This window comes from Lithobates pipiens, unplaced genomic scaffold, assembly GCF_037356315.1.
Source record: "Lithobates pipiens isolate NorthernLeopardFrog02 unplaced genomic scaffold, aLitPip1_a1.2 Scaffold_13, whole genome shotgun sequence".
In the NCBI taxonomy this organism is placed as follows: domain Eukaryota; kingdom Metazoa; phylum Chordata; class Amphibia; order Anura; family Ranidae; genus Lithobates; species Lithobates pipiens.
In genome coordinates this window covers 145,936,724-145,961,236 of record NW_027507718.1, presented here as the reverse complement: position 1 = coordinate 145,961,236, position 24,513 = coordinate 145,936,724, and the positions used below count along the sequence as shown (strand labels likewise).

The 24,513-nt window shown below is 42.9% G+C and overlaps 1 protein-coding gene across 23 annotated transcripts in view; it reads left to right on the top strand.

Moving 5' to 3' along the window:
* Positions 1-24,513, top strand: part of PTPRS (protein tyrosine phosphatase receptor type S) — a 733,740-nt gene that overhangs the window by 685,220 nt on the left and 24,007 nt on the right. For all 23 annotated transcript variants that reach the window (XM_077475694.1, XM_077475692.1, XM_077475693.1 and 20 more), the window contains one exon: positions 5,775-5,929. In XM_077475694.1, the coding sequence (XP_077331820.1) occupies positions 5,775-5,929 (155 nt within the window). The remainder of the gene's footprint in view (positions 1-5,774; positions 5,930-24,513) is intronic.

Sequence of the window (24,513 nt, the reverse complement as noted above, 5' to 3'; positions counted from 1 at the left end):
GTGGCCCCACGTTATTGTGCTGATGGGCTAGTGAATAATATAGGGCTAAATAATTTACAGGACGGGCCTCCTTTTGGTACAAATGGCACTTTGGCTCAAATGTTGGCCTTCAGCTTATCTGTATAAGAATGGCATATGCCTTTTCATTGGGAGCAGCTTTTTGGCAAATCTCTGGACAACTTTATTAATGACGTAGTCAGGTGGAAGCGTGCTTTTTTTGCTCTTGGAAAAGAAGGAAAAATATCTATCTGGTCAACCCTCATCTGCTAAGGCTAAAAAAGAGATCCCTTACTTTTTCTCGAGGCCTCCAGGTCCAAGATACTGGAACTCAATTCTGCTCAATGTCCCGGACTGGGGTGTCTTCCAGGTCCACAAGTCTCTACACTGCACCTTTTTCTTTCCTTTCAGAGCATGCCCAAAGTGGTTCTTTCAGTGTCCTGCAGACCATGCAGACCATACAGAGATTTGGGTGGATCCTAAATCTCCTAAATCTCCAGATATCAATACTAAAACTGTCTCATCACTTGGAGTATCTTGAACTGATCTTAGACACAGCCTTTTCCAGGGTTTTCCATCCCCTGGACTCCTGTCTCCTATGTTTGGACTTTTCTGGTGCCATACAACCCTTCATTTTATAATTAGGATCTTTACAAAGTTCTGGCAGCATGGGACATAAGGATGCAGTCTCCAGATCATCCCATATGCCTGACCAGCAGGAGCATGTTTTCTCTGGCATGGGAGTCACAAGTTCGGCACTTAAATAGGGAAGATCCTTCCTCCAAATTGTTTGAAAGGTGCTTGGTGCTCATAATGGATGGCAGGCTGTTGGGAGGGGGAGTAGTCCTGGGTACCCTGTTGTATAAAGGACATCAGAGGAAACTCGGCTCCTTATCAACATTCTGGAACTAAAGACAGTTTGGTTATTATTTCAACTCTAGACCTCTTCTCTGTGAGGTCATCCGACCAGAGTTACATAGTTACATAGTTAGGCAGGTTGAAAAAAGACACAAGTCCATCCAGTTCAACCTTAAAAACAAATAAATAAAATAAAAAATAATCGTACAATCCAAATACCCAATTTTATGCCCACAATTGATCCAGAGGAAGGCGAAAAAAAACCCCAGCAGAGCATGCTCCAATTTTCTACAGCAGGGGAAAAAAATTCCTTCCTGATCTCCCAAGAGGCGATTGGATTTTCCCTGGATCAACTTTACCTATGTTAGTACCCAGTTATAATATGTACATTCAGGAAAGTATCCAGGCCTTTCTTAAAGCAATCTACTGAGCTGGCCAGAACCACCTCTGGCGGGAGTCTATTCCACATTTTCACAGCTCTAACTGTGAAGAAACCTTTCCGTACTTGAAGATGAAATCTCTTTTCCTCTAGACGTAAAGAGTGCCCCCTTGTCCTCTGGGTTGACCGTACAGAGAACAACTCAACACCAAGTTCACTATATGGACCCCTAATATATTTGAACATGTTGATCATATCCCCCCTTATTCTCCTCTTTTCAAGAGTGAATAAATTCAGTTCCTCTAATCTTTCCTCATAGCTGAGTTCCTCCATGCCTCTTATCAGTTTGGTTGCCCTTCTCTGCACTTTCTCCAGTTCCCCGATATCCTTTTTGAGAACTGGTGCCCAAAACTGAACTGCATATTCCAGGTGAGGTCTTACTAATGATTTGAACAGGGGCAAAATGATATCTCTTTCTCTGGTGTCCATACCTCTCTTAATACAGGAAAGGACTTTGCTCGCTTTGGAAACAGCAGCTTGGCATTGCATGCTATTATTGAGCTTATGATCTACCAAAACCCCCAGATCCTTCTCCACTATGGATCCCCCCAGTTGTACTCCCCTAGCATGTATGATGCATGCATATTCTTAGCCCCCAAGTGCATAACTTTACATTTATCAACATTAAACCTCATCTGCCACATAGTCGCCCAATTAGACAGTGTATTGAGGTCGGCTTGTAAATTGGAGACATCCTGTAAGGAGGTTATTCCACTGCATATCTTTGTGTCATCTGAAAAGACAGAAATGTTACTTTTGATCCCAGACCCAATATCATTTATAAAGATGTTAAAAAGTAAGGGTCCCAGCACTGAACCTTGGGGTACACCACTGATAACCTTAGACCATTCAGAGTAAGAATCATTAATCACTACTCTCTGAATTCTGTCTTTTAGCCAATTTTCTATCCATTTACAAACTGATATTTCCAAACCTGTAGACTTTACCTTACACATGAGCCGTGTGTGGGGAACTGTATCGAACGCTTTTGCAAAATCCAAGTATACCACGTCCACCGCCACCCCTCTGTCCAAGGTTTTACTTACCTCCTCACAAAAAGAAATCAGATTTGTCTGACAACATCTGTCTTTCATGAATCCATGTTGTCTGTTGCTTAAAGTGTTTTTGTTCAGCAAGAACTCATCTATGTGGTCTTTTATTAAACGCTCCAGTATCTTCCCAGCTATAGAAGTTAAGCTAACAGGTCTATAGTTACTTGGTAAAGACTTTGATCCCTTTTTAAATATAGGCACCACGTTCGCCCTGCGCCAATCCAGTGGGACTATTCCCATCATTAATGAGTCCCTAAAAATTAGATACAATGGCTCTGAAATTACAGAGCTCAATTCTTTTAGGATCCGTGGGTGGATGCCATCAGGGCCAGGTGCTTTATCCACCTTTATTCTGTCTAAATATTTCTGGACCATATCACTTTTGAGCCATTGTGGATCATTTGGGGCTGTGTCACTATCACCCCCATTATGGACATGCGCTCCCCCATGCTCTTTTGTGTACACAGAGCTGAAGAAAGTATTTAATAAATTAGCCTTCTCTTTGTCCCCAGTCACCCACTCTAGATTATTTTGTAAAGGGCCTACATGCTCAGTCTTGACCTTTTTACTATTAATATATTTGAAGAATTTTTTGGGGTTTGTCCTACTATCTTTTGCAATCTGTCGTTCGTTTTGAATTTTTGCATCCTTGATTTCCTTTTTACATATTCTGTTAAATTCTTTGTAACATTTAAATGTCACTAGTGATCCTTCATTTTTATATTTTTTAAAAGCTCTTCTCTTATAGTTTATAGCTTTTTTAACTTTGGCTGTGAGCCACATGGGTTTTGTTTTTAGCCTTTTAAACTTATTGCCCATGGGAATATACTTTGCAGTGAGGTCCCAAACAGTCTTTTTGAAGAATTCCCATTTCTGTTCTGTGCCCATTGAAGCAAATATTCTCTCCCAGTCTAAGTCCTGAAGAGCAGCCCTCATCCTTGGAAAATTTGCTCTCTTGAAGTTAAGTGTTTTTATCTTACCCGTATGTATTTCTTGTTTAGCGCTAACATCAAAGGAAATCATGTTATGATCACTGCTACCCAGGTGTTCCTTTATCTGGACATTAGTAATAAGCTCTGCATGGTTTGAGATTACCAGGTCCAACAGAGCTTCATTCCTAGTTGGGGCCTCAATAAACTGGACCATAAAATTGTCCTGTAATAGGTTTATCATTTTTTGCCCTTTAACTGTCCCAGCAGTGTCATTACTCCAGTCAATTTCTGGGTAGTTAAAATCCCCCATTATTATCACTGTCCCAGCCCTTGCAGTTCAGTCAAACAGTGCAGTAGCAGTGGCTTACATTAACCGCCAGAGCTCTCGTAGCTCAAAGAGAGGGGGATCTGACTAACATGAACATCCTAGGCATGGAAAACCGGTAGGCAAACTTCCTCACTTAAAGTCTGGACTTTAAAAAAATGATCTTTTCACCCTGAGGTGTTTCCAGACCTCTGCCACACATTGGGGAGCATCAGACACCTTGTTTCCAGGTTCAACAACAAATTAAAGCAGGTTTGTCTCCATGTCCAGGGGATTCTGTAGCCTTTGTAGGGGATACTCTGGTGACTCTTCGTATAATTTTAGCATGATATATACTCTTCCTCCTCCTGAAGCCCCTCCCTCACCTACTCTGCAGGATCGAGATGAGGGGGCATTTTGGTGATTTTCTTTGTACTGAACAATATTCCTGACGGATCCAATGTAGGCCCTCCCTGATTTTCCAGATCCTCTGTTTCAAAGGCTGGTTTGTCATCCTACATCTCAGACGTTGGCTTTAACAGCTTGGCTTTTAAATCCTAGGTTCTGAGGGACAAGGGTCTATCATATTTGATTATCCCTATGCTCTTGAAGGCTAGGAAATTGACTTCTCGCAGAGTCTACTATCACACTTGGATCTTCAAAGACCACCCGTTGAACAGTCTAGGTATTAGTTGCTGAGTTGACAGCCTAAATCTGCAAAAAAAATCCTTTACTGGGCTACACAAAGACTAGGTTGCTTCCATTGTCTGGATGTGGGTCTTAGCTACAGCTCCATTTCAATATTCCAACTCTGTTTTCCAAATCTGAAGATAAGCCTTCTTCTCATTCCACTATTGTTGAGTGGATTGACAGGTTATCAATCAAGTTAATAATCTCCAGGGCTAGGCTGTCGCTTTCCTGGTTAAAGAGCATTCCACAAGATCAGTTAGTGTTTTTGAGCATCAGGCATCTGTTTATCAGATTTGCAAGGCCTTCTGTTCATATATTTGGAGGATGTTCAGCCACAGATGCCGATGCTGGTTTTCATCGTAAGGTTCTTCAGGCAGTTTTATTTGCTCTGTTGCCCACCCCCTTAGGGCTGCTGCTTTTGTACGTCTTAATGTACCCGAATAATCATCCTGTGTCCCTAAAGTAGGATTTTTAACTGAAAAAAAAATCTTTGAGAGTATTACAGGACATAGATCACTCGCTCCTGTTCTTATGCTCCACTTCTACTATTGCTTGCTAACAAAACTAATGCCGCGTACAAACGATAGGACTCTCCGGCAGACTTGGTCCGGTGGACGATTCGATCATGTGTGGGCTCCAGCGGACTTTTTCTTCCCAAAAGTCTGGCGGGCCTAGAAATAAGACTGGCTTCAAATTTGTCCGCCATACTCTGCTTTTAGTGGACAATCCAGTCGTCTGTGTACTAGTCTGACGGACTAAAACCGACGCTAGGGCAGCTATTGGCTACTGGCTATGAACTACCTTATTCTACATCATCACGTTCTAATCCGTCTGAATCCGTCTGACTTTTGGAGTGATCATGTGTGGCCAAGTCCATTCGTTTGAAAGTCTGGCGGACCTCAGCTGCAAAGTTCGTCAGATTGTCTGCCGGACTAAGTCCGTCGAAAAGTCAAGTCATGTGTACGCGGCATAAGGCATGCCTGGAGTGGAAGGGGGTTCTACTGGGTTGTCCTTACAGCTCTGTTCTGCTAATGTTCAATCGCCCAATGGCAGCAGCATAACCCCATGTACCTGAGTACTAATTCCCTGTCTTGTACAGAAAAATGTTTTATGGTAAGTCAGATATCCTATTTTGGCGAGTTTTAGCCCACCTGTATAAAGATTATTATTGCAGAGAAACTTACATAGTCATAAGAAATGGTATGTCCAATTCCAAGGTTATAATGAAAACATGTATAGTGTATAGGCAGAAGGACTCAGAAGGTCAAAATTATTTAGCAACCATTAAAATAAACACTACTCACTTCCTATATGACATATTCAAATGTATGATGCTACATACTGTCAGTTCACCATACGCCATTTTTGGCGTTATTGTTAAAGAAAAAAAATAACTTTGAATGTTCAAATGAACTAGTCAGACATTTACTTGTTATCGACAATTTTTCTCTGTTTAATGTAACCAGATTCTGTAACATTTAATGTAACCTGTCTCTCCACAGGATGGTCAGTCTCGTACAGTACGACAATTTCAGTTTACTGATTGGCCAGAACAAGGCGTGCCAAAATCAGGAGAAGGTTTTATTGACTTCATTGGCCAAGTACACAAAACTAAGGAACAGTTTGGTCAAGATGGTCCAATATCAGTCCATTGCAGGTACAGTCAGAATGAAACCAGTAATCACTTGCAAATAAGTCAACTGTTTTCATCAGTGTTGTGTACTCTTATTTTTATTTGTTTTTTAGGCCGATCGACAGATTCTTAAAAAAAAAAATTGATCTCTGCAAAGTGACTTAAATTAATTACAACAAAATACCCAATTACACATGTAGGCAATACCCTTAGTAATTAACAATGCACCCAAATTGTTTACCAAAATCACATCATTAGTTAAATGGCAATTTCCTGTGTGTAGTCAATGGGTTTTAAATTGGACCCAATAGTGCAGTGCTCGTAAATGAAAGTGCATATATATATATGTATATATATATATATATATATATAGTGGGATGCCATTCTGAAAAAGATACAGGCCTTAGTATTGTAAACTAGAGACGATGCATACAGTTGTGGCTTCAGCAGCACAGTGATAAAAGAAGGCAACTGTTGAAGAAGCATTTAAGGGGGTGTGATCACCTTGTATGACTACATACAGTAAATGTTGCACATAGTAAACTTTACAGAGTTGTTTACTCTAAGATCAATGCAAATGAAAAGGGGCACGCTTTGCATTTGGAGGAAAGGTGGTTTAATATGGAAAGGCTTCTTTACAAAGTAAGAGCTTTAAAAAGATGAAAAACTTTGCAGAAACTAGTTTTAGGCCTCACGTACACTGCTGCTGCTAAACGGACGTTTAGGAGCAGTTGGGATTTTATTCAACTGCTCCTGAACTCTGCTCAGTGTTATCTTATCAGTACATGTACACAGGGTCATTTACAGTAGTTTCTAGGCAGTCAAGTTTAGATATATATATTTAATAAAATTGTGTTAATGTCATCATTCCCCATCCGATGAGGGGCAAAACTAGGTTGCCCACTTTCCCCATTGCTTTTCATGTTAGCAATTGCACCCTTAGCTATAGAGATTCGTTCCCACCCTAATATTCATGCTATTTGTTGTGGACAGCAGGAGAATAAATGTGCCTCGTTTGCCAACAATGTTCTTATGTATATCACTAATCCTTGCGTTACCCTGCCTAACCTGTTGTTTTTACTACGCCAATTTTCTCAACTTCAATGCTCAAAAGACAACATCTCTGAGGCTGGGTTCACACCTATGCGAATTTAATGTGGGTTTCTCCGCATCCAATTCGCATAGCAGGAGAATGTGACCCGTTCTCTGGGGCGGCTGCGGAGTGCACTGCACATAAACGCTGTCCGTCTTTGGCTCGGTTTCAGGGCTGAATTCAGGTACACATTCGGCCCTGATTCATTTTTGAAAAGGAGAACAGTGTTCCTGTGAGATCCGCGGGCAGTTTAGGTGTAAACCGAGCCTTCATGTTTATCTGTCCCCCTCGAATGGTACTAACCCTATAGAATACTTAAAACTTTTAATGGGCGCAGCGCTCTCTTCTGTATCTGGGCATCCAGCTGACAAGCTTTTTCGCCGACTTCAGGAAGATCTTCGTTGTGCTGATTATACCCTATCTTGGTTTGGCAGAATCAAGTATATTAAAAAGACATCTTTACCTAGGATACTGTAACGATTTTAGAACTCTACCAATAGCAGTCCCATGGAGAGATTTGCAGCATTTACAATCTGAAGTCTTTCACTTTATCTGGGGTAGTAAAAAACCCCGGGTGAATACATTTATGCTGTATGTCTCGAAACCACAAGGTGGGCTTGGCCTCCCTAATTTACAGACTTGTTTTCAAGCCACCTAAATAACCCAGCTTTCCTATACCACTGCTAAGGGATCTACACCCATCTGGGTTTCTGTTGAAGCTCTCTCCTGCCGTCGCTTCACCATTGGTTCATTAACCACTTGAAGACCAAGTGGTTTTTTTTTTAGAAGAGACCCTAGAGAATAAAATGGTCATTGCAATATTTTATGTCACATAGTATTTGCGCAGCAGTCTTCCAAACACAATTTTTGGGGGAAAAATAAGATTTAATAAATAAAAAAAAAACACAATTGACCCCAATTTTTTTGTATAATGTGAAAGATGATGTTACACCGAGTATACCTAACATGTAATGCGTTAAAATTGCGCACGCTCGTGGAATAGCAACAAACTACAGTACTTAAAAATCTCCATGAGCAACACTTTTCTACAGGTTACCTGTTTAGCATTAAGGAGGAGGTCTTGCGCTAGAATTTTTGCTCTTGCTCTAATGTTTGTGGCAGTACCTCACGTTGAACACCATTTATATATTATACAACTTACATATGCGCTCACTTCTACGCATGAGCATGAGGGATGGGCGCTTTAACAATTGTTTTTTCTTATTATAATTTTTTTGTTGCTTTTTTTTTTTTTTTTACACTGGCTCTTTATTTTTTTGGATCACTTTTATTCCTATTACAAGGAATGTGCCAATTCACAAGCAGCTTATTTCTTTCAGTGCTGAGAAGCTGCTTAGCTGTCAGTTAATTACCAGCCACTTGTTTTCACAGTGTCTCATCTGGTTACCATTAACCTGCCTCATTAGTCCAGCCTACAGCCAGCCCCTTTTGGCTATTTAAGCAGCTTAGCTCATTCCCTTTTTGTTCTTGCGTGGCCAGTGATCTCCAGTGTGTTCCTGTCTGTGTTCCTGTGTATAACCTCACTGACTTGTTTTGGCTCCTTACTACACTGATTTCTAGCTTCCTGACCCCAGCTCATCTGTCTCAGCCTTCATACTGAATGAATGGCAGTAAAGAAAAGACTCCTTGAAGCTTCAGATCTGTGTTGTCCCTATGCTAGTTGTATGAATGGCAACCTCAGCCTGGATTCCGAACAGGCCACACTCCAAATGTACTTCGCTCCACTCTTTGGAGCTTAATCATGGGGATGAAGATCCTAGGCATGTGGGGGAATATTTATGCCTCCTTGGCCGTCATTGAAAGAGTATATAAAAAAAATACTGAAAAAACTTGTTAGTTTGTAATTAAAAGATGTGGGATAATTAAACCCACTGAGGGTTTCATTCTTTCATTTCAAAGAATGAAAATTTAAAAAAAGATAATGTAAAATGGAATTAAAACAAAAGTGAATGTTCGAAGTGCCAAAATACAAAGATGCAAAAAAACAAGTTCTCCCTCCCTGAACCCAATAATAATGTATACTTTTATTATTTTATCATATTAAAACCACTAATGCCGCTTAGACATGATTGGATTAGCTGGCGGACCAGAATCTGCCGGACAATCCGCCGTGTGTGGGCTCCGGCTGACTTTTTGTTCCCAAAAGTCCAGCGGACTTAGAAAGAAGTTTTGACTCAAAATTGTCTGCCGGACTCGGCAGTCTGGCGGACAATCCGCCCGTCTGTGTGCTAGTTTGCCGGACTTTTGAAATGAATGGACCCCGTCCCTTGTCCCTATATAAGTTGCCGCACAACGCGTCCCTGCCATTACGGCCAGGGAGCGCATCGTGTCAACATCGGAAGAAGCCGAATAAGGCGGCGATGGAGACAGTGACAGAAGACCGGGCCAACGCTAGTTAAAGAGCTGGAAGAAGAAAGCGGAGGCCCGGCAAGAAGAACCGAAGAGCGGGACAAGACCCCGAATTCGGAAGAAGACCCCACCCCTTTCCTGACCGGCTGGGCTGTGTGCTCAGATAAGGGTCTGCTATGGACTTTGGGGGACCCCCACGCCGTTTTTTCAGTGTAGGGGGTTCCCCTTTAAATCCATACCAGGTGATGGGGCTAGCGAGGTGTAAATCTCACCGATGGAGGCGGCGACAATGACTTCCTTCACTAGTTCCGTCTACCTGCAGTCATGTTCAAAATTAATGGACTTTACTCCGTGTGTGGGCAAGTCCGTTCATTTCAAAAATCCGGCGGACAGTCCGCCGGATAGTCCGATCGTGTGTATGCGGCATAAGGAAGAAAAAATGTATTAATAATACTAAAATTGAAAATCATGTGGACTCTCCAAAGTGGAACAGCACGCTCAAAGATGGAACAGAATGATCATGTGTAGAGCAGGTCTAAATATATCTAATGAGAGTCGATGTAGAAATGAAGACAAAATAAATATATTTATTATTGAGTAATATCACACTCATGGCTTAGGCCTTTCGGTATATGAGTATCCAGTATAAAGATCCATTAGATGTCCCTTCTGCATAGAAGGGAGAAACAGTCACCACCATGAGCCAAACAACCCTTTCAACTATTTGAATATTGAAGGATTTTACATTTTGATGGTGAAATCGGTTGAAATGCCTGGCCAAGTTTGTGTTTTTTGTTAGTTCTGATGTCAGAAAAATGGTCTGTCATTCTGTCATGGTCCTTCCTACATAGTGTGTTGCATGCGGTACAAGTGACCACATATATTACATCCCTTGCTTTATGGACCTTGCTTTGTGCACTGGTGTGCAGTTATGTTGGAACAGGAAGGGGCCATCCCCAAAATGTTTCCACAAAGTTGGGAGCATGAAATTGTCCAAAATGCAGCTCTCATTTGTTTTTTAAAATGAATAAAGAAAAGAAACATATTTTTTTCTTTTTTTCAATTTTCAAAACTGTGACAAAAAGCGAGCAAATAGCTTGGGGTGTCTGTGATAGGCAGCGAGGAGTGAAATAATAAATTTACACCCTTAGAAAGCCTAAAGCCTGTGCTTGGTTTTTGGGGGTCCTGTACGCGGCTAGGCTCCCAAAAATTCTCACACGTGGTATCCCCGTACTCAGGAGAAGCAACAGAATGTATTTTGTGGTGTAATTTCACATATGCCCATGGCATGTTTTGAGCAATATATCATTTAGTGACAACTTTGTGCAAAAAAAAATGTGTTTTTTTCCCCACAACTTTTGTCAAAATATAAAATATTCCATGCGCCAATCTGATGATCAAACAAGTGACTAAAAAGTGGCACACTCATGTGAGAATTGTCAACGTAGAAGTGGTACCCCTGTCCGAATAAGGGTGGCATCAAGTCCCACACAATCTTGCCAGCGCTCCCTATGTAGTCTTGGCAGTTCTCGAGTTCTACGTGACTATCTCTTCCCTCGTAAACCATAAACCTACATGTATAGCCTGTGGCCCTGTCACAGAGCATATACATCTTGATCCTGTATCTGGCACGCTTGCTGGGAAGATACTGTTTGAAAGACAAGCAGCCAGAAAACTTAATCAGGGACTCATCAATGCAGACAACTTGATGGGGAGTAAACAAGGCTGCAAAACGTTGGTTGAAGTCGTTTACGAGGGGCCAAATTTTGTAGAGGTGATTGTATCCAGGGTCTCCACGAGGACGACAGAGTTCATTGTTGTTGAAGTGCATGAACTGCAAGATCTGCTTGTATCGTTCCCTGACCATGGAAGCAGAGAACACGGGCATATGGTGAATTGGGTCAGTGGACCAATGTGACCACAACTCACTCTTTTTAGTTATGCCCATGTCGTGGTATAGGCACAGAAAGGTCTTAAATTCGGAAACCGTAATTGATTTCCAATCTCTGGCAAGGGAGGACTGGGAAATATCGACGATGTATTGGCCAGCATACAAATTGCTTTGGTCCACAATAGATCTTTTTTTTTTGGTGGAAAAACAGCGAATAAAAATCAATTGATGTAAAATCAACTGTTTCCACCTGAATGATGGGTTCTGTTTACATTACAGAAGCAGAGGAAGCTTCTCATTTGTCAGGAGCGATTGCGAGGGGGTGGCCATGAATCGGTGGCCTCGCCCTCAGCACGGATCGCTCCTGGAACGAAACCGATCGGCGCAGGCAGTGGGGGGGTCCCAATCAGGCCCCCCGCCCGCTGGGAGGCAGGGACGTACAGGTACGCCCATATGCCTGCCCGTGCCATTCTGTCGACGTCCATCCTCATGTGGCGATCGGCAACTTGTTAAAGGAGTTGTAATGGCAGAAGGTTTTTTTATCTTAATGCATTCTATACATTCAGATAAAAAGCCTTCTGTGTGTAGCAGCCCCCCTAATACTTGCCTGAGCATCATCTCTGTCCAGTGATGTCCACGAGTCCCTCGGCCATCCGAGACTCTCCCTCCTAAGCAGCTGTAAATCAAAGTCAGTTAGGCCTGCCTCCTCTCTTTCCTGATTGGCTAACGACAGCTCCATGTATGAATGGTTACACGGAGCTGCAGCTCGACTCGACATTAGACTATTCAGATTTTTAACCCCTGAGAAGAGTAACCCTGCCTTATCTTCCTTTGCCCAACCAGATATAATATATAGTTTCCTACTCCCAATCTTCAGCTCTTACAGTGCTGTTTTTTTTTTTAACGCCCCCACCCCCTTGTGCTCGCACGCAGAAGCAAATGCATACGTAGGTTGCGCCCGCATACAGTTGTGCTCATAAGTTTACAAACCATATACAATTTAAGACTTCTTGGCCATTTTTCAGAGACAATGAATGATAACACAAAAATATTTTTCACTGAAGCCATTTATTATCAATCAACTGTGTTTACTCTTTTTAAATCATAATGGCAACAGAAACTACCCAAATGACCCTGATCAAAAGTTTACATACCCTGGTGATTTTGTCCCGCTAACATGCACACAAGTTGACACAAAGGAGTTTGAATGGATATTAAAGGTATGGGTATTAAAGGTAACCATATTTGCCTGTGATCTGTTTGTAATTAGTGTGTGTATAAAAGGTCAGTGAGTTTCTGAACTCCTGACACACCCTTGCATTTTTCATCCAGCACTGCACTGATGTTTCTGGATTCTGAATCATGGGGAACGCAAAAAAATTGTCAAAGGATCTGCGGGAAAAGGTAGTTGAATTGAATAAAACAGGAAAGGGATATAAAAAGAAATTTGGTCTAAAAATACTGGAAGAACATTTGCATTCATCAAGTGTATATGAAATAGTGTACCCCCTGCTACTGAGGGTAACAAATGTGTCTAAAACAAAAGAGTGATAATAAAATTATAACACCAGCTGTAAGACCTGTAAATGTACACATAACACAAAATAGAAAGTAAAAATATAGAAAGTGATCTTGCGCAGTAATAGGTAAAAAAGCACTCTAAAACACTAAGTGCAATCAATATACAGCTGGGTAAAGTGCAATAAATAGTGTATAAACATAAGTAATCGACAACTCCCTCATAGGCGTGTTTAATTACTATATGTCAAATAGATGGTATCAAATGTCCATAAAGATGACTGTGTGCAATCAAAAAAAAATTATAAAAAATTGTGTCCATAAATGGTGAACAAGTCCTGAATAGGATAATATTGCAAAAATGATGGATAAGGAATAATGGATGAATAAAGATATAGTGGGGGGGGAGTGGGATCTCCAGTCCCTACCAATGGGTAACGTCCTATATTGAAGTGGAGAAGCACTAAAATGGATTCATAACTAAAGATGATGTAGCAATCTAAATCTTATACATAAAAAGTAGTGCCACAAATAATCTCTTCAAGTAACGGTCTCGCAGGACTCGCATCACTATTGGGTTGAATTTTCCACACCATTCTGTTGGGACCTCTTCATATGCATATATTCTAGTAGTGGAGCCTGGGGATGCTTCTCCAATTATCTAGGTGCTTCTCTATACCATTCTATTAGGCTCCAATGGGATTGATGGGGAAAAGGGAGAAAAGAGGGTACCTCCAATGGTGTAGTTAAATAATAGGTAATTTTATTAAATAAACAACGGATGAACTCTTGCATAAAAGTGGTTAAAATCAGGCAAAGAACAATAAACACAGCATTCTAAGCACCTCCTTACATCACTTCTGGTGTGCGTCTAGTTGAAGCCACTCCCTACGCGTTACGCCACATCACATGGCTTCATCTGGGGAACTGGATTGACTGCATAGACATTATTTATATAGCGTAAAAACCAGAAGTAGTGTGGTGGCTATTTTCTTGTAGTCCGCTATTTGTTTACATGGCGGCCATTAAATTGGTTATCTGTGTGATACGTGTAGCGGACATTTTTGTGTGGTGCAAATACCACTGCGATGGATTTATCTTATTTTGGAATTTGCACCAAACAAAAATAAGGTGAGCACATCTCATACCCATATTACCGAAAAAAATTATGATCCACAATACATCAACGTTTAGTATTAAAGTGGTTGTTAAGTCACTATAGTATAAGCATGCCATCCCCTCTGTTAAAGCATTTGTTAACCCCCAAAAAAAAATATTGATCCAGTTTCCTTAACCTCCCTGGCGGTACGATTATTTCGGATTTTAGGTGCTAAAAGCGGTACCATTATTTTGCATGAAAATTTGGCGTTTTATATTGTAGTCCTGTAATTCTTAAGCCGCGTACACACATAGCCGTCTGTCCGACGTACTTAGTCTGGCGGACTTCCCGCCAGACTGTCCGTCGGACTTTCCGAACGGGCTACTTGCCCACACACGGCACTTTTTCAGCGGACTAATACGGCGTACTAAGTCTGCCGTACTATCCGCCCTACTTTTGAAATGAACGGACTCGCCCACACACGCGGAGGAAAGTCCGCTCATTTCGAGCACGTCTCCAGGTAGGCGGGGCCCGCGAAGGAGACGTTGCTGGCCCCGCCGCCTGGTATGGACTTAAAGGGGAACCCCAACGCCGAAAAAAATCGGCGTGGGTTCCCCCCAAGTCCACATCAGACCCTTGTCCGAGCACGCTACCCGGCCGGCCAGGAAAGGGGGGGCGAGCGAGCACCCCCCCTCCTGAGCCGTACCAGGCCGCGTGCCCTCAACATGGGGGGTGCCTTGGGGAAGGGGGGGCCGCGCGGCCCCCCCACCCCAAAGCACCTTGTCCCCATGTTGATGAGGACAAGGGCCTCTTCCCGACAACCCTGGCCGTTGGTTGTCGGGGTCTGCGGGCAGGGGGCTTATCGGAATCCGGGAGCCCCCTTTAATAAGGGGGTCCCCGGATACCGGCCCCCCACCCTATGTGAATGAGTATGGGGTACAATGTACCCCTACCCATTCACCTGTAAAATAAAAGTACAAAAAAAACACAACACACGAGATAAAATACTTTATTGCACAGCTCCGGGGGTCTTCCGGGGTCTTCTCGCCGGACTCCTCCTCTATCTTCTTGTAGCTCTTTTGCTAGCGGAGGAGCCCGGCTTTCTTCCTCGCCGCCGGCCTCTTCTTCCGACTTCGGGGGTCTTGTCCCACTCTTCAGTTCTTCTGCCGGGCCACCGCTCCTTCTTCTAGCTCTTTTACAGGCGGTGGCCCGGTCTTCTGTCGCCGCCGCCGCCTTCCGTTCTTCTCTTCTTCTCTTCTTCTTCTTCAGATGTTGCCTCGCCGAGTCCTCCGCTCACAATGACAGGGAACGGGCACGCGGCGACTTATATAGGGACAAGGGGCGGGGTCTTCGGTGGATGTCACATGGGTTCATGTCCAGGTGGCGGGGCTGGCGGCGTCTCCTTCACGGGTCCCGCCTACCCGAAGACCCGCTCGAAATGAGCAGACTTTTCTCCGGGTGGGAAAAGTCCGCTCATTTCAAAAGTACAGCGGGCTACATACGGGGGGATTGTCCAGCGGACTTGAGTTTGCCGGACTTTTCCACCTGCTTGTTTGATCGTGTGTACGCGGCATTAGGAATAACTCTCTTAAATCTGTCCAAACCAGAGTCTAGCAGACATCCCGGGTATAATAAAGTTTGAAAAATGAAATCATAAATTATAATATAATAAATAATTATAAATAATTGTACCAAATAATAATAACAATAATAAAAATTATTCAATAATGTAATCAAATCAAAAACACTGAAATTTGCTCAGTGGCAGAATTGTCACTGTCATTACTTTTTAATATTTGATGACGGATCTCTGCACAAATCGCTATCCCTCAATTCTGCGAGTGATTCTAATTTATTATCGCTGTTTTCTAGCTGGTCTAAAATCATTTTTGATGTAAAGGGACAGTTTTGGTTGCTATGGACAATCTCCAGTTTCCAGGCATAAAGAACAGTTTTTATAATATAAAACTGCATGCAGGACACTGGGCAGACCACTAGGGACAAAGGGGATGTGAAATATTTACATACAGCAATGTAATCTGTAAGATTACATTATACTGTATGTATACTGTGTGATTCACTTTTTGAATTTGGCGCTGAGGGAACGGAGATCCGCTCCGTGATAGATCGAGCGAGACACGGCTCGCTCATACAGCGGGGAGACAACGCTGGATCCGAGTGAGAAGGTAAGTAAACCTCCTCCTGGATCCAGCGATGCAGTCCCGAGTCTGGCTCGGGGTTACCGCTTTTGGTATAAAAATTCCACCCCGAGCCAGAAGACCGTCAGGGGGGTTAAAGAATTTTATACAGCACAGTAATTGTGCTGTGTTTTTTGGCCTCCTGTAACATCTGTAATACCTGGTGGCTCCTACCAGTTTCTCCCCTCCCCTATGTAAACGGACTATGGTGTATCATGGCTGCTGAGCCCTGACACCGTGGTCAGTTTACATGCCTCCATCATCTGCAGTCTGCTATCTGCAGCTCTCCTCTCTGCTCCTGTGTCCTCCTCCCCCCTCCCCTCTCTGCCTGTCATCTCTGTGCGTGAGCCGCCCCTTTCCACCCCTCCTATCACTGTTCCAAGCAGCTCACACATTACTGCTCCCAATCACTGCCAGCATCTCTGCTAGGATTATATGATGTACAGGCATACCCCACTTTTAAGTGCACAATGGAGTTTATTTACTAAAGCTAGAAAGTCCAAAATCAGGCTCACTTATGCATAGAAACCATTGAATAATGAATAAGAAAGGTAGTGGTGCGCTGTACACAAAAAGGATATATCTATTGATAAAAGCAGTATATAAAATTCGCAATGGGGGGATATCCAGTAAACAATACAGGTCTGGGTATGTCTATGTGACTAGTTTAAACAGCAACACTCATTTCTACTAATAGTCCACAACATAAATACATAAAATAGTGAAAATTCATATACAATCCAAAGTGCAACGTTTTGCGATCCTGTAGTCGCATAAAAGTGCAAATATTCCAATGTGCCGCTGTGGCTGATAAAACAATAATGTTCGTTGCTATTAGTGTAAAATCTACAACATGAAACCGTGAAACAATAAAAACAAGAAAAAAGAAAAAACACAATATAACATTCAAAAGTGCAGCGTGTTGCGATCCTAAAATCGCATAAAGTGCAAGTGTTCAGCTGTGATGCACATAGGCAAACCTTCAAACATAAATGATAATTAAGTGACAAAAAATATAAGTGTATCAGACACAAAGTCAGTTTTCAGTGCAAAGTGCTGCGATTATTCTCAAAATCGCATAGGGTGTGACTTCTTCAACAAGATATACGATGTGGAGCTGTTGCAATGGGAAGGGCAGTGGTGCTGGTGGAAGGGGATATGGCCTTGGTGGTCCCGTATATACCAGTAATGGATGTCCCCTTACCTTACCGCTGTAAGGTAACAGCGTATATATAGAGAGCTTTTTGGGATCCTTTTAGCGGAGTTTTCCCTTTAATGTGGGGTGCCCAGGTCCTGACCAATGATATGGTCGTTTATACACTGCTTGTACAGACTGTTTGTGAGTATTTTTAAACTGTTTTAATAACAATAAACCTGTTGAAGCACTTTACACTATGGAGTATTCTTCCTCCATCTCTGCTTAAACCCATATATATGCCATACCACTGAGGAACCCTGACTGCAATACCACAGAGGAAACCCCCTTAAAGAGACCATATCATTGGTCAGGACCTGGGCACCCCACATTAAAGGGAAAACTCCGCTAAAAGGATCCCAAAAAGCTCTCTATATATACGCTGTTACCTTACAGCGGTAAGGTAAGGGGACATCCATTACTGGCATATACGGGACCACCAAGGCCATATCCCCTTCCACCAGCACCACTGCCCTTCCCATTGCAACAGCTCCACATCGTATATCTTGTTGAAGAAGTCACACCCTATGCGATTTTGAGAATAATCGCAGCACTTTGCACTGAAAACGGACTTTGTGTCTGATACACTTATATTTTTTGTCACTTAATTATCATTTATGTTTGAAGGTTTGCCTATGTGCACCACAGCTGAACACTTGCACTTTATGCGATTTTAGGATCGCAACATGCTGCACTTTTGAATGTTATATTGTGTTTTTTCTTTTTTCTTGTTTTTATTGTTTCACGGTTTCATGTTGTAGATTTTACACTAATAGCAACGAACATTATTGTTTTATCAGCCACAGCGCACATTGGAATATTTGCACTTTTATGCGACTACAGGATCGCAACACGTTGCACTTTGGATTGTATATGAATTTTCACAATTTTATGTATTTCTGTTGTGGACTATTAGTAGAAATGAGTGTTGCTGTTTAACCACTTTCAGACCAGACCAATTTGCTGGTCAAAGACCAGACCACTTTTTGCGATTCGGCACTGCGTCGCTTTAACTGACAATTGCGCGGTCGTGCGACGTGGCTCCCAAACAAAATTGACGTCCTTTTTTTCCCACAAATAGAGCTTTCTTTTGGTGGTATTTGATCACCCCTGCGGTTTTTACTTTTTGCGCTATAAACAAAAATAGAGCGACCATTTTGAAAAAAACACATTATTTTTTACTTTTTGTTATAATAAATATCCCCCAAAAATATATAAAAAAAAAATTTTTCCCTCAATTTAGGCCGATACGTATTCTTCTACATATTTTTGGTAAAAAAAATCGCAATAAGCGATTATTGATTGGTTTGCGCAAAAGTTATAGCGTTTACAAAATAGGGATAGTTTTATAGCATTTTTATTAATAATTTTTTATTATTTTTTTTTTTACTAGTAATGGCGGCGATCTGCGATTTTTATTGTGACTGCGACATTGTCGGGGACCCATCGGACATTTTTGACACATTTTTGGGACCATTGTCATTTATACAGTAATCACTGCTATATAAATGCAGTGATTCCTGTGTAAATTACACTGGCAGTGAAAGGGTTAACCAGTGGGTGGCAGTGTAGGGGTTAAGTGTTCCTAGGGGTGTGTTACTAACTGTGGGGGGGTTGGGCTTTCATTTAGTGTACACTGATCTCTGCTCCAATCACATGGAGCAGAGATCAGCGTCACTAGTTGCTAGGCAGAATGGGAAAATGTTGTTTATACAGCATTTCCTCCATTCGGCCGCTCCGTGAGACGATCGCGGGGATGCCCGCGGCGATCGAGTCCGCGGGTCCCGCGACCGGACTCACGGGGGTCCCGACCAGCACGGGAGCGCGCCGCCGGCGGCGCGCTCCCGATGGCACGGCGGCAACGAATATTGGACGTACATGTACGCCAATATGCCTGCCCGTGCCATTCTGTCGACGTACATCGTCGTGCGCTGGTCGGGAAGTGGTCAAACTAGTCACATAGACATACCCAGACCTGTATTGTTTACTGGATATCCCCCCATTGCAAATTTTATATACTGCTTTTATCAATAGATATATCCTTTTTGTGTACAGCGCACCACTACCTTTCTTATTCATTATTCCCCGGGGTTCAGATATTTCCCTTTCAGTGTGTGCAGCAGTACCCTATCTCCCTCTATTTCCCTGACGTGGCGCAGGAATACTTCTTTTCCACACATAGAAACCAGTGAGCTTCCAGGTTTTATTACCAAAGCTTAATTGAACAAGCTGGGGCTAGAAGCTCATTGGTTTCTATGCAGAAGTGAGCCTAATTTTGCACTTTCTAGCTTTAGTAAATGAACCCCATTGTCTACTTAACCACTTGCTTACTGGGCACTTAAACACCCTTCCTGCTCAGACCAATTTTCAGCTTTCGGTGCTCTCACACTTTGAATGAAAATTACTCAGTCATGCAACACTGTACCCAAATGAATTTTTTGTCCTTTTTTTCCCACAAATAGAGCTTTCTTTTGGTGGTATTTGATCACCTCTGGGGTTTTTATTTTTTGCGCTATAAATTAAAAAAGACTGAAAATTTTGAAAAAAAACGCATATTTCTTTGTTTCTGTGACAGAATTATGCAAATTATTAATTTTTCTTCATAAATTTTGGCCACAATTTATACTGCTACATATCTTTAGTAGTCAGGAAAGTACAAATACCCCCCAAATGACCCCTTTTTGGAAAGTAGACATTCCAAGGTATTTAGGAAGAGACAGCTTTTTGATGTTGTCATTTTTTTCCAACAATTCTTTGCAAAATTAAGATTTTTCATTTTCTTTATTTATTTCCACAAAATTGTCATTGTAATAGGTTATTTCTCTCACATGGCATGTGTATACCACAAATTACACCCCCAAAAAAAATTCTGCTACTCCTCCTGAGTATTACAATACCACGTGTGGGACTTTTTCACAGCCTGGCCACATAGAGAGACCCAACATGCAGGGAGCGCCATCAGGTGTTCTAGGAGCATAAATTACACATCTAACTTGTTGACTACCTATTACACTTTTGAAGGCCCTGGAGCACCAGGACAATGACACGTGGCACTGATGACAGATGGCACTGATACATGGCAATGATGACACTTATACGTGGCACTAATGACAGATGGCACTAATATGTGGCACTGATGACAGATGGCACTTATACGTGGCACTGATGACACGTGGCACTTATACGTGGCACTGATGACAGATGGTACTAATACGTGGCACTGATGACAGATGGCACTAATACGTGGCACTAATACATGCCACCAATGACAGATGGCACTAATACGTGCCACCGATGACACGTGACACTGATGACAGATGGCACTGATAAGTGGCATTGATGACACGTGACACTGACAACAGATGGCACGTGACACTGACAGGTGGCACTGATGACAGATGGCACTAATATGTGGCACTGATGACAGATGCCACTATGTGGCACAGATGACACGTGGCACTGATGACAGATGGCACTTATACGTGGCACTGATGACAGATGGCACTGACAACAGTTGGCACTGGGGACAGATAGCACTAACAGGTGGCACTGGGGGCAAGTAGCACTGGGGCAGGATGGCACTTTTTTTTAACTTTTTTTAACTTTTTTTTAACTTTTTTTTTTTTTACACTCACGGCCGCTGCAGCCGTTCATCTCTTCCCCTCTCACACGCTGTCTGTGTGAGGAGGGAGAGCGGCGCTGAGAGATGATCTCATATGTTTACATATGAGATCATCTCACATTGGACACACCGATGGCGCTGTAAACGGCCGCTGTGATTGGCCGTTTACAGCGATCTGTGTTTGCCTGTCTCCGGGGGACACGGCAAACACAGAACTTCCCCGATGTGCGCCCACGGCGGCGCGCATTGCGGAAGTAAACAACAGGACGTCCAGGGACGGCCTCCCGGACGAAAACGCTCGCTCTATGGCTGTCATTCGGCTATAGAGCGGGCGGGAAGAGGTTAAAAGTGGTGTATGCCTGTATATACTATATGCCATTTTCTAAAATTCTTCTTAGAAATAGCTTTTCTTATTACTAATCAGCTTTCTCCGCTGTATGTATTACAGAGGGAAGGGCTGAGCTCTCCTTCTGACGTCTGTGACCGCCCGACGCAGTTATTCTTCGATTTTTGTATTACAGAGGGTGGTCATGTGACCGCCCAGCATACATCAGAGGGGACGTCAGAGGGAGAGTTCAGCCCCTCCCTCTGGAATACATTATATAATCCTAACAGAGGGACTGGCAGTGGCTGTGTGCACTGCCTTAACAACCACTTCAACCACTTGCCGACCGTCGCACGCCGATATACGTCAGCACAATGGCAGCAGTGGGCAAATGGGTGTACTTGTACGTCCCCTTTAAGAGCCGGGGGTAGCAGGCAGGCCTCAGCCTTGTACAGCGTGACCGTGCCCGCAGGACTGGCGGACACTATGTCCGCTGGTCTCCCGGGGTTCGTGTCATGAAGCCTCAGAATGTGTAAGTGCCTATGTAAACAAGGTATTTCCCCGTTTCTGGCTTGTGTCATGACAGATCATCGCTGTCATTGACTTGAAGCCCATCCCCCCACAGTACACCTAGTGGTGTCATTTACACAGTAATCAGTGCGTTTTTATAGCACTGGTCGCTGTATAAGTGACAATGATCCCAAAATTGTGTCAGTGTCCACCATAATGTCGCAGTCTCCATAAAAACCGCAGATCGCCGCCATTACTAATAAAACTATCCCTATTTTGTAGACGCTATAACTTTTGCGCAAACCAATCAATATACGCTTATTACGTTTTTTTTTTATTGTTTTTTTACCAAAAATATGTAGAAGAATACATATCGGCCTAAACTGAGGGGAAAAAATAAGTTTTTTTATATATTTATTTTTTATTTTTTTGGGGATATTTATTATAGCAATATGTAAAAAAGAATGTTTTTCAAAATTGTCACTCTTTTTTGTTTATAGAGCAAAAAATAAAAACCGCAGAGGTGATCAAATACCACCATAAGAAAGCTCTATTTGTGGGGGAAAAAAGGACGTCGATTTTGTTTGGGTGCCATGTTGGAAGGGGGTAAAATCTTCCGGAGCTGAAGCAGTTAAATAACATTATGTGCCCCTGTGTCTGTGCTGTATAAAAAAAGATGCCAATCTCTACCTATATCAGAGCATCTCCCAGCTGACAGCTATACACAGGCTCACATTACTCCTCGGCGCTCTCCTTACCCCGACTGACAGCTATAGCAGGAGGCGCCGAGAACTCCTGCTGACATCAGCCAGGGAGGAGAGTGAGCCGAGGAGTCCCATGAGCAACAGGAGACACTCTGATATAGGTAGAAATCAGCATCTTTTTTATACAGCACAGGGACACATAATGTTGTTTAACAGAGGGGGGGGCATGCTTATACTAGATATGAGCACAGCAGGAGGGGCCAGAGTGGACAGAGCTGACAGGTGGGAGGGGGGGGGAACACAGGAGAGAGGAGACCACAGTGTCAGGGCTCAGCAGCCATGATAAACCGTGATCAGTTTATTGGGGGGAGGGCAGAACCAGACATGATCAGCCAGGTTTTTCAGGTGATACAGGGGGCCAAATGACATAGCACAAGCACTGTGCTGTTATTTATGCTTTGAAGTGGTTATACACCCTGTACACTTTTACCTAATGGTAAGCCTATATTAAGGCTTACCTGTAGGTGCTGGAAATATGGAGGTTTAGGAGATATTTACAAAAAAAGCCGCATGCCGATGACTATGGCGTATGCGCACTTTTTATTAAAGTGGTTGTAAACCCTTACAAACCACTTTGACCTACAGGTAAGCCTAGATTAAGGCTTACCTGTAGGTCCAAGCAATATCTCCTAAACCTATATGGTTTAGGAGATATTTGCCCGAAAACGGGCACCGCTGTCTACGGCGCATGCGCCATAGACAGCGGCACGCAGGCGCACTGAGCGCGGCATTCTCAGCGACGGAGCTGCCGCGCGTCGCCAATTGACAGCGGCGCAGCTGCGAGACCCCACCAACAAGATGGATGCGGCGGGCTACAGGGGACAGCAGCGACTTCGCTGGCTGCTGTGTCAGGTATGCGATGCATAGTAGTCCATTATGCTTTGCCTTTGCAGGGAATGAAAGAGGAAGTAAACTCAATAGGGTTTACTTCCTCTTTAAGGGCAGATCGCACCATTTCTAATAGGGGTCATGCCGTGACTGGCGGCTCCTGTGCGCGTGCACGGGAGTGATGTCACGTGACTCCGGCCAGTCACAGAGCCGGAAATTTCCTGGCCCCGGAAAAGAAGAGGGGTGAAGATCGCTGCTAGTGGGGACAGAAGTGACATTGCAGGCTTCGGTTTCAGGTAAGTGACATAATGGGCTACTATGCAATGCATAGTAGCCCATTATGCTTTACCTTTGCAGGGAAGTAAAACCCACTAGGTTTTTTTAGGGTAACAAACACTTAAGTAGTATTTCCAGAAAGGGTGCAGGCAACATGGCGAAAAAAAAATGAGAAAAGAAAAAGTTATTGAGGGAAATAAAAAATGTAAAGGTTGAAAAATAAAAACCTTTAAATAGCCAGGGATGGACCACCAGAACAAACTTCACACAACCTTAAATCAAATCTTGCGCTTGTTCTGTAAGAAGATTTCGCATTTCAGATGATTCCCTAAACAACTTCCAAGAGAGCCATATTCGATGGCATTGTTTGTATGTATCCAATTGACTTGCCAAAAGGAACCCCATCCTCTCGATTTAATTTATCTCTGCAACCACTCAATCAAAGGGGGAACATGTGCCGTCCAATATAGGCGCGGTATAACCGATCTTGCTGCTGTCAGCCAATGCCTAAGTAGACGTTTTTTGATACTCTTAATATAGAGCTAGGTAAGATAGAAAGCAAGGTGATTTATGTTGTGTTGGGAACAATCGCCCCCAGAGACAGTAGTGTAGAGCAGCAGGATCAAATCCCAAAAATCATAAATAAGGGGGCATTCCCACAAAATATGCAAGAGGGAGCCCCTAGCAGAATAACAGTGCCAACATAAATCCGAATCATCTGGGTCTATCCAGTGGAGCAGTGTCAGGAGAGGAGTTTAAAGTTCGTTTTGTGGGCCTTAGTCGCTGCTGACAGGCAATGAGTAACAGTAAAACTTTTTCTCCCACTCCTCTACTGTGATTTGAATGTTAAGATCAGCTGACTATTTTGTTGTAAGGGCCGGTTCACACTGGTCCAATATGCGTTCCAACTTCGAAAGCA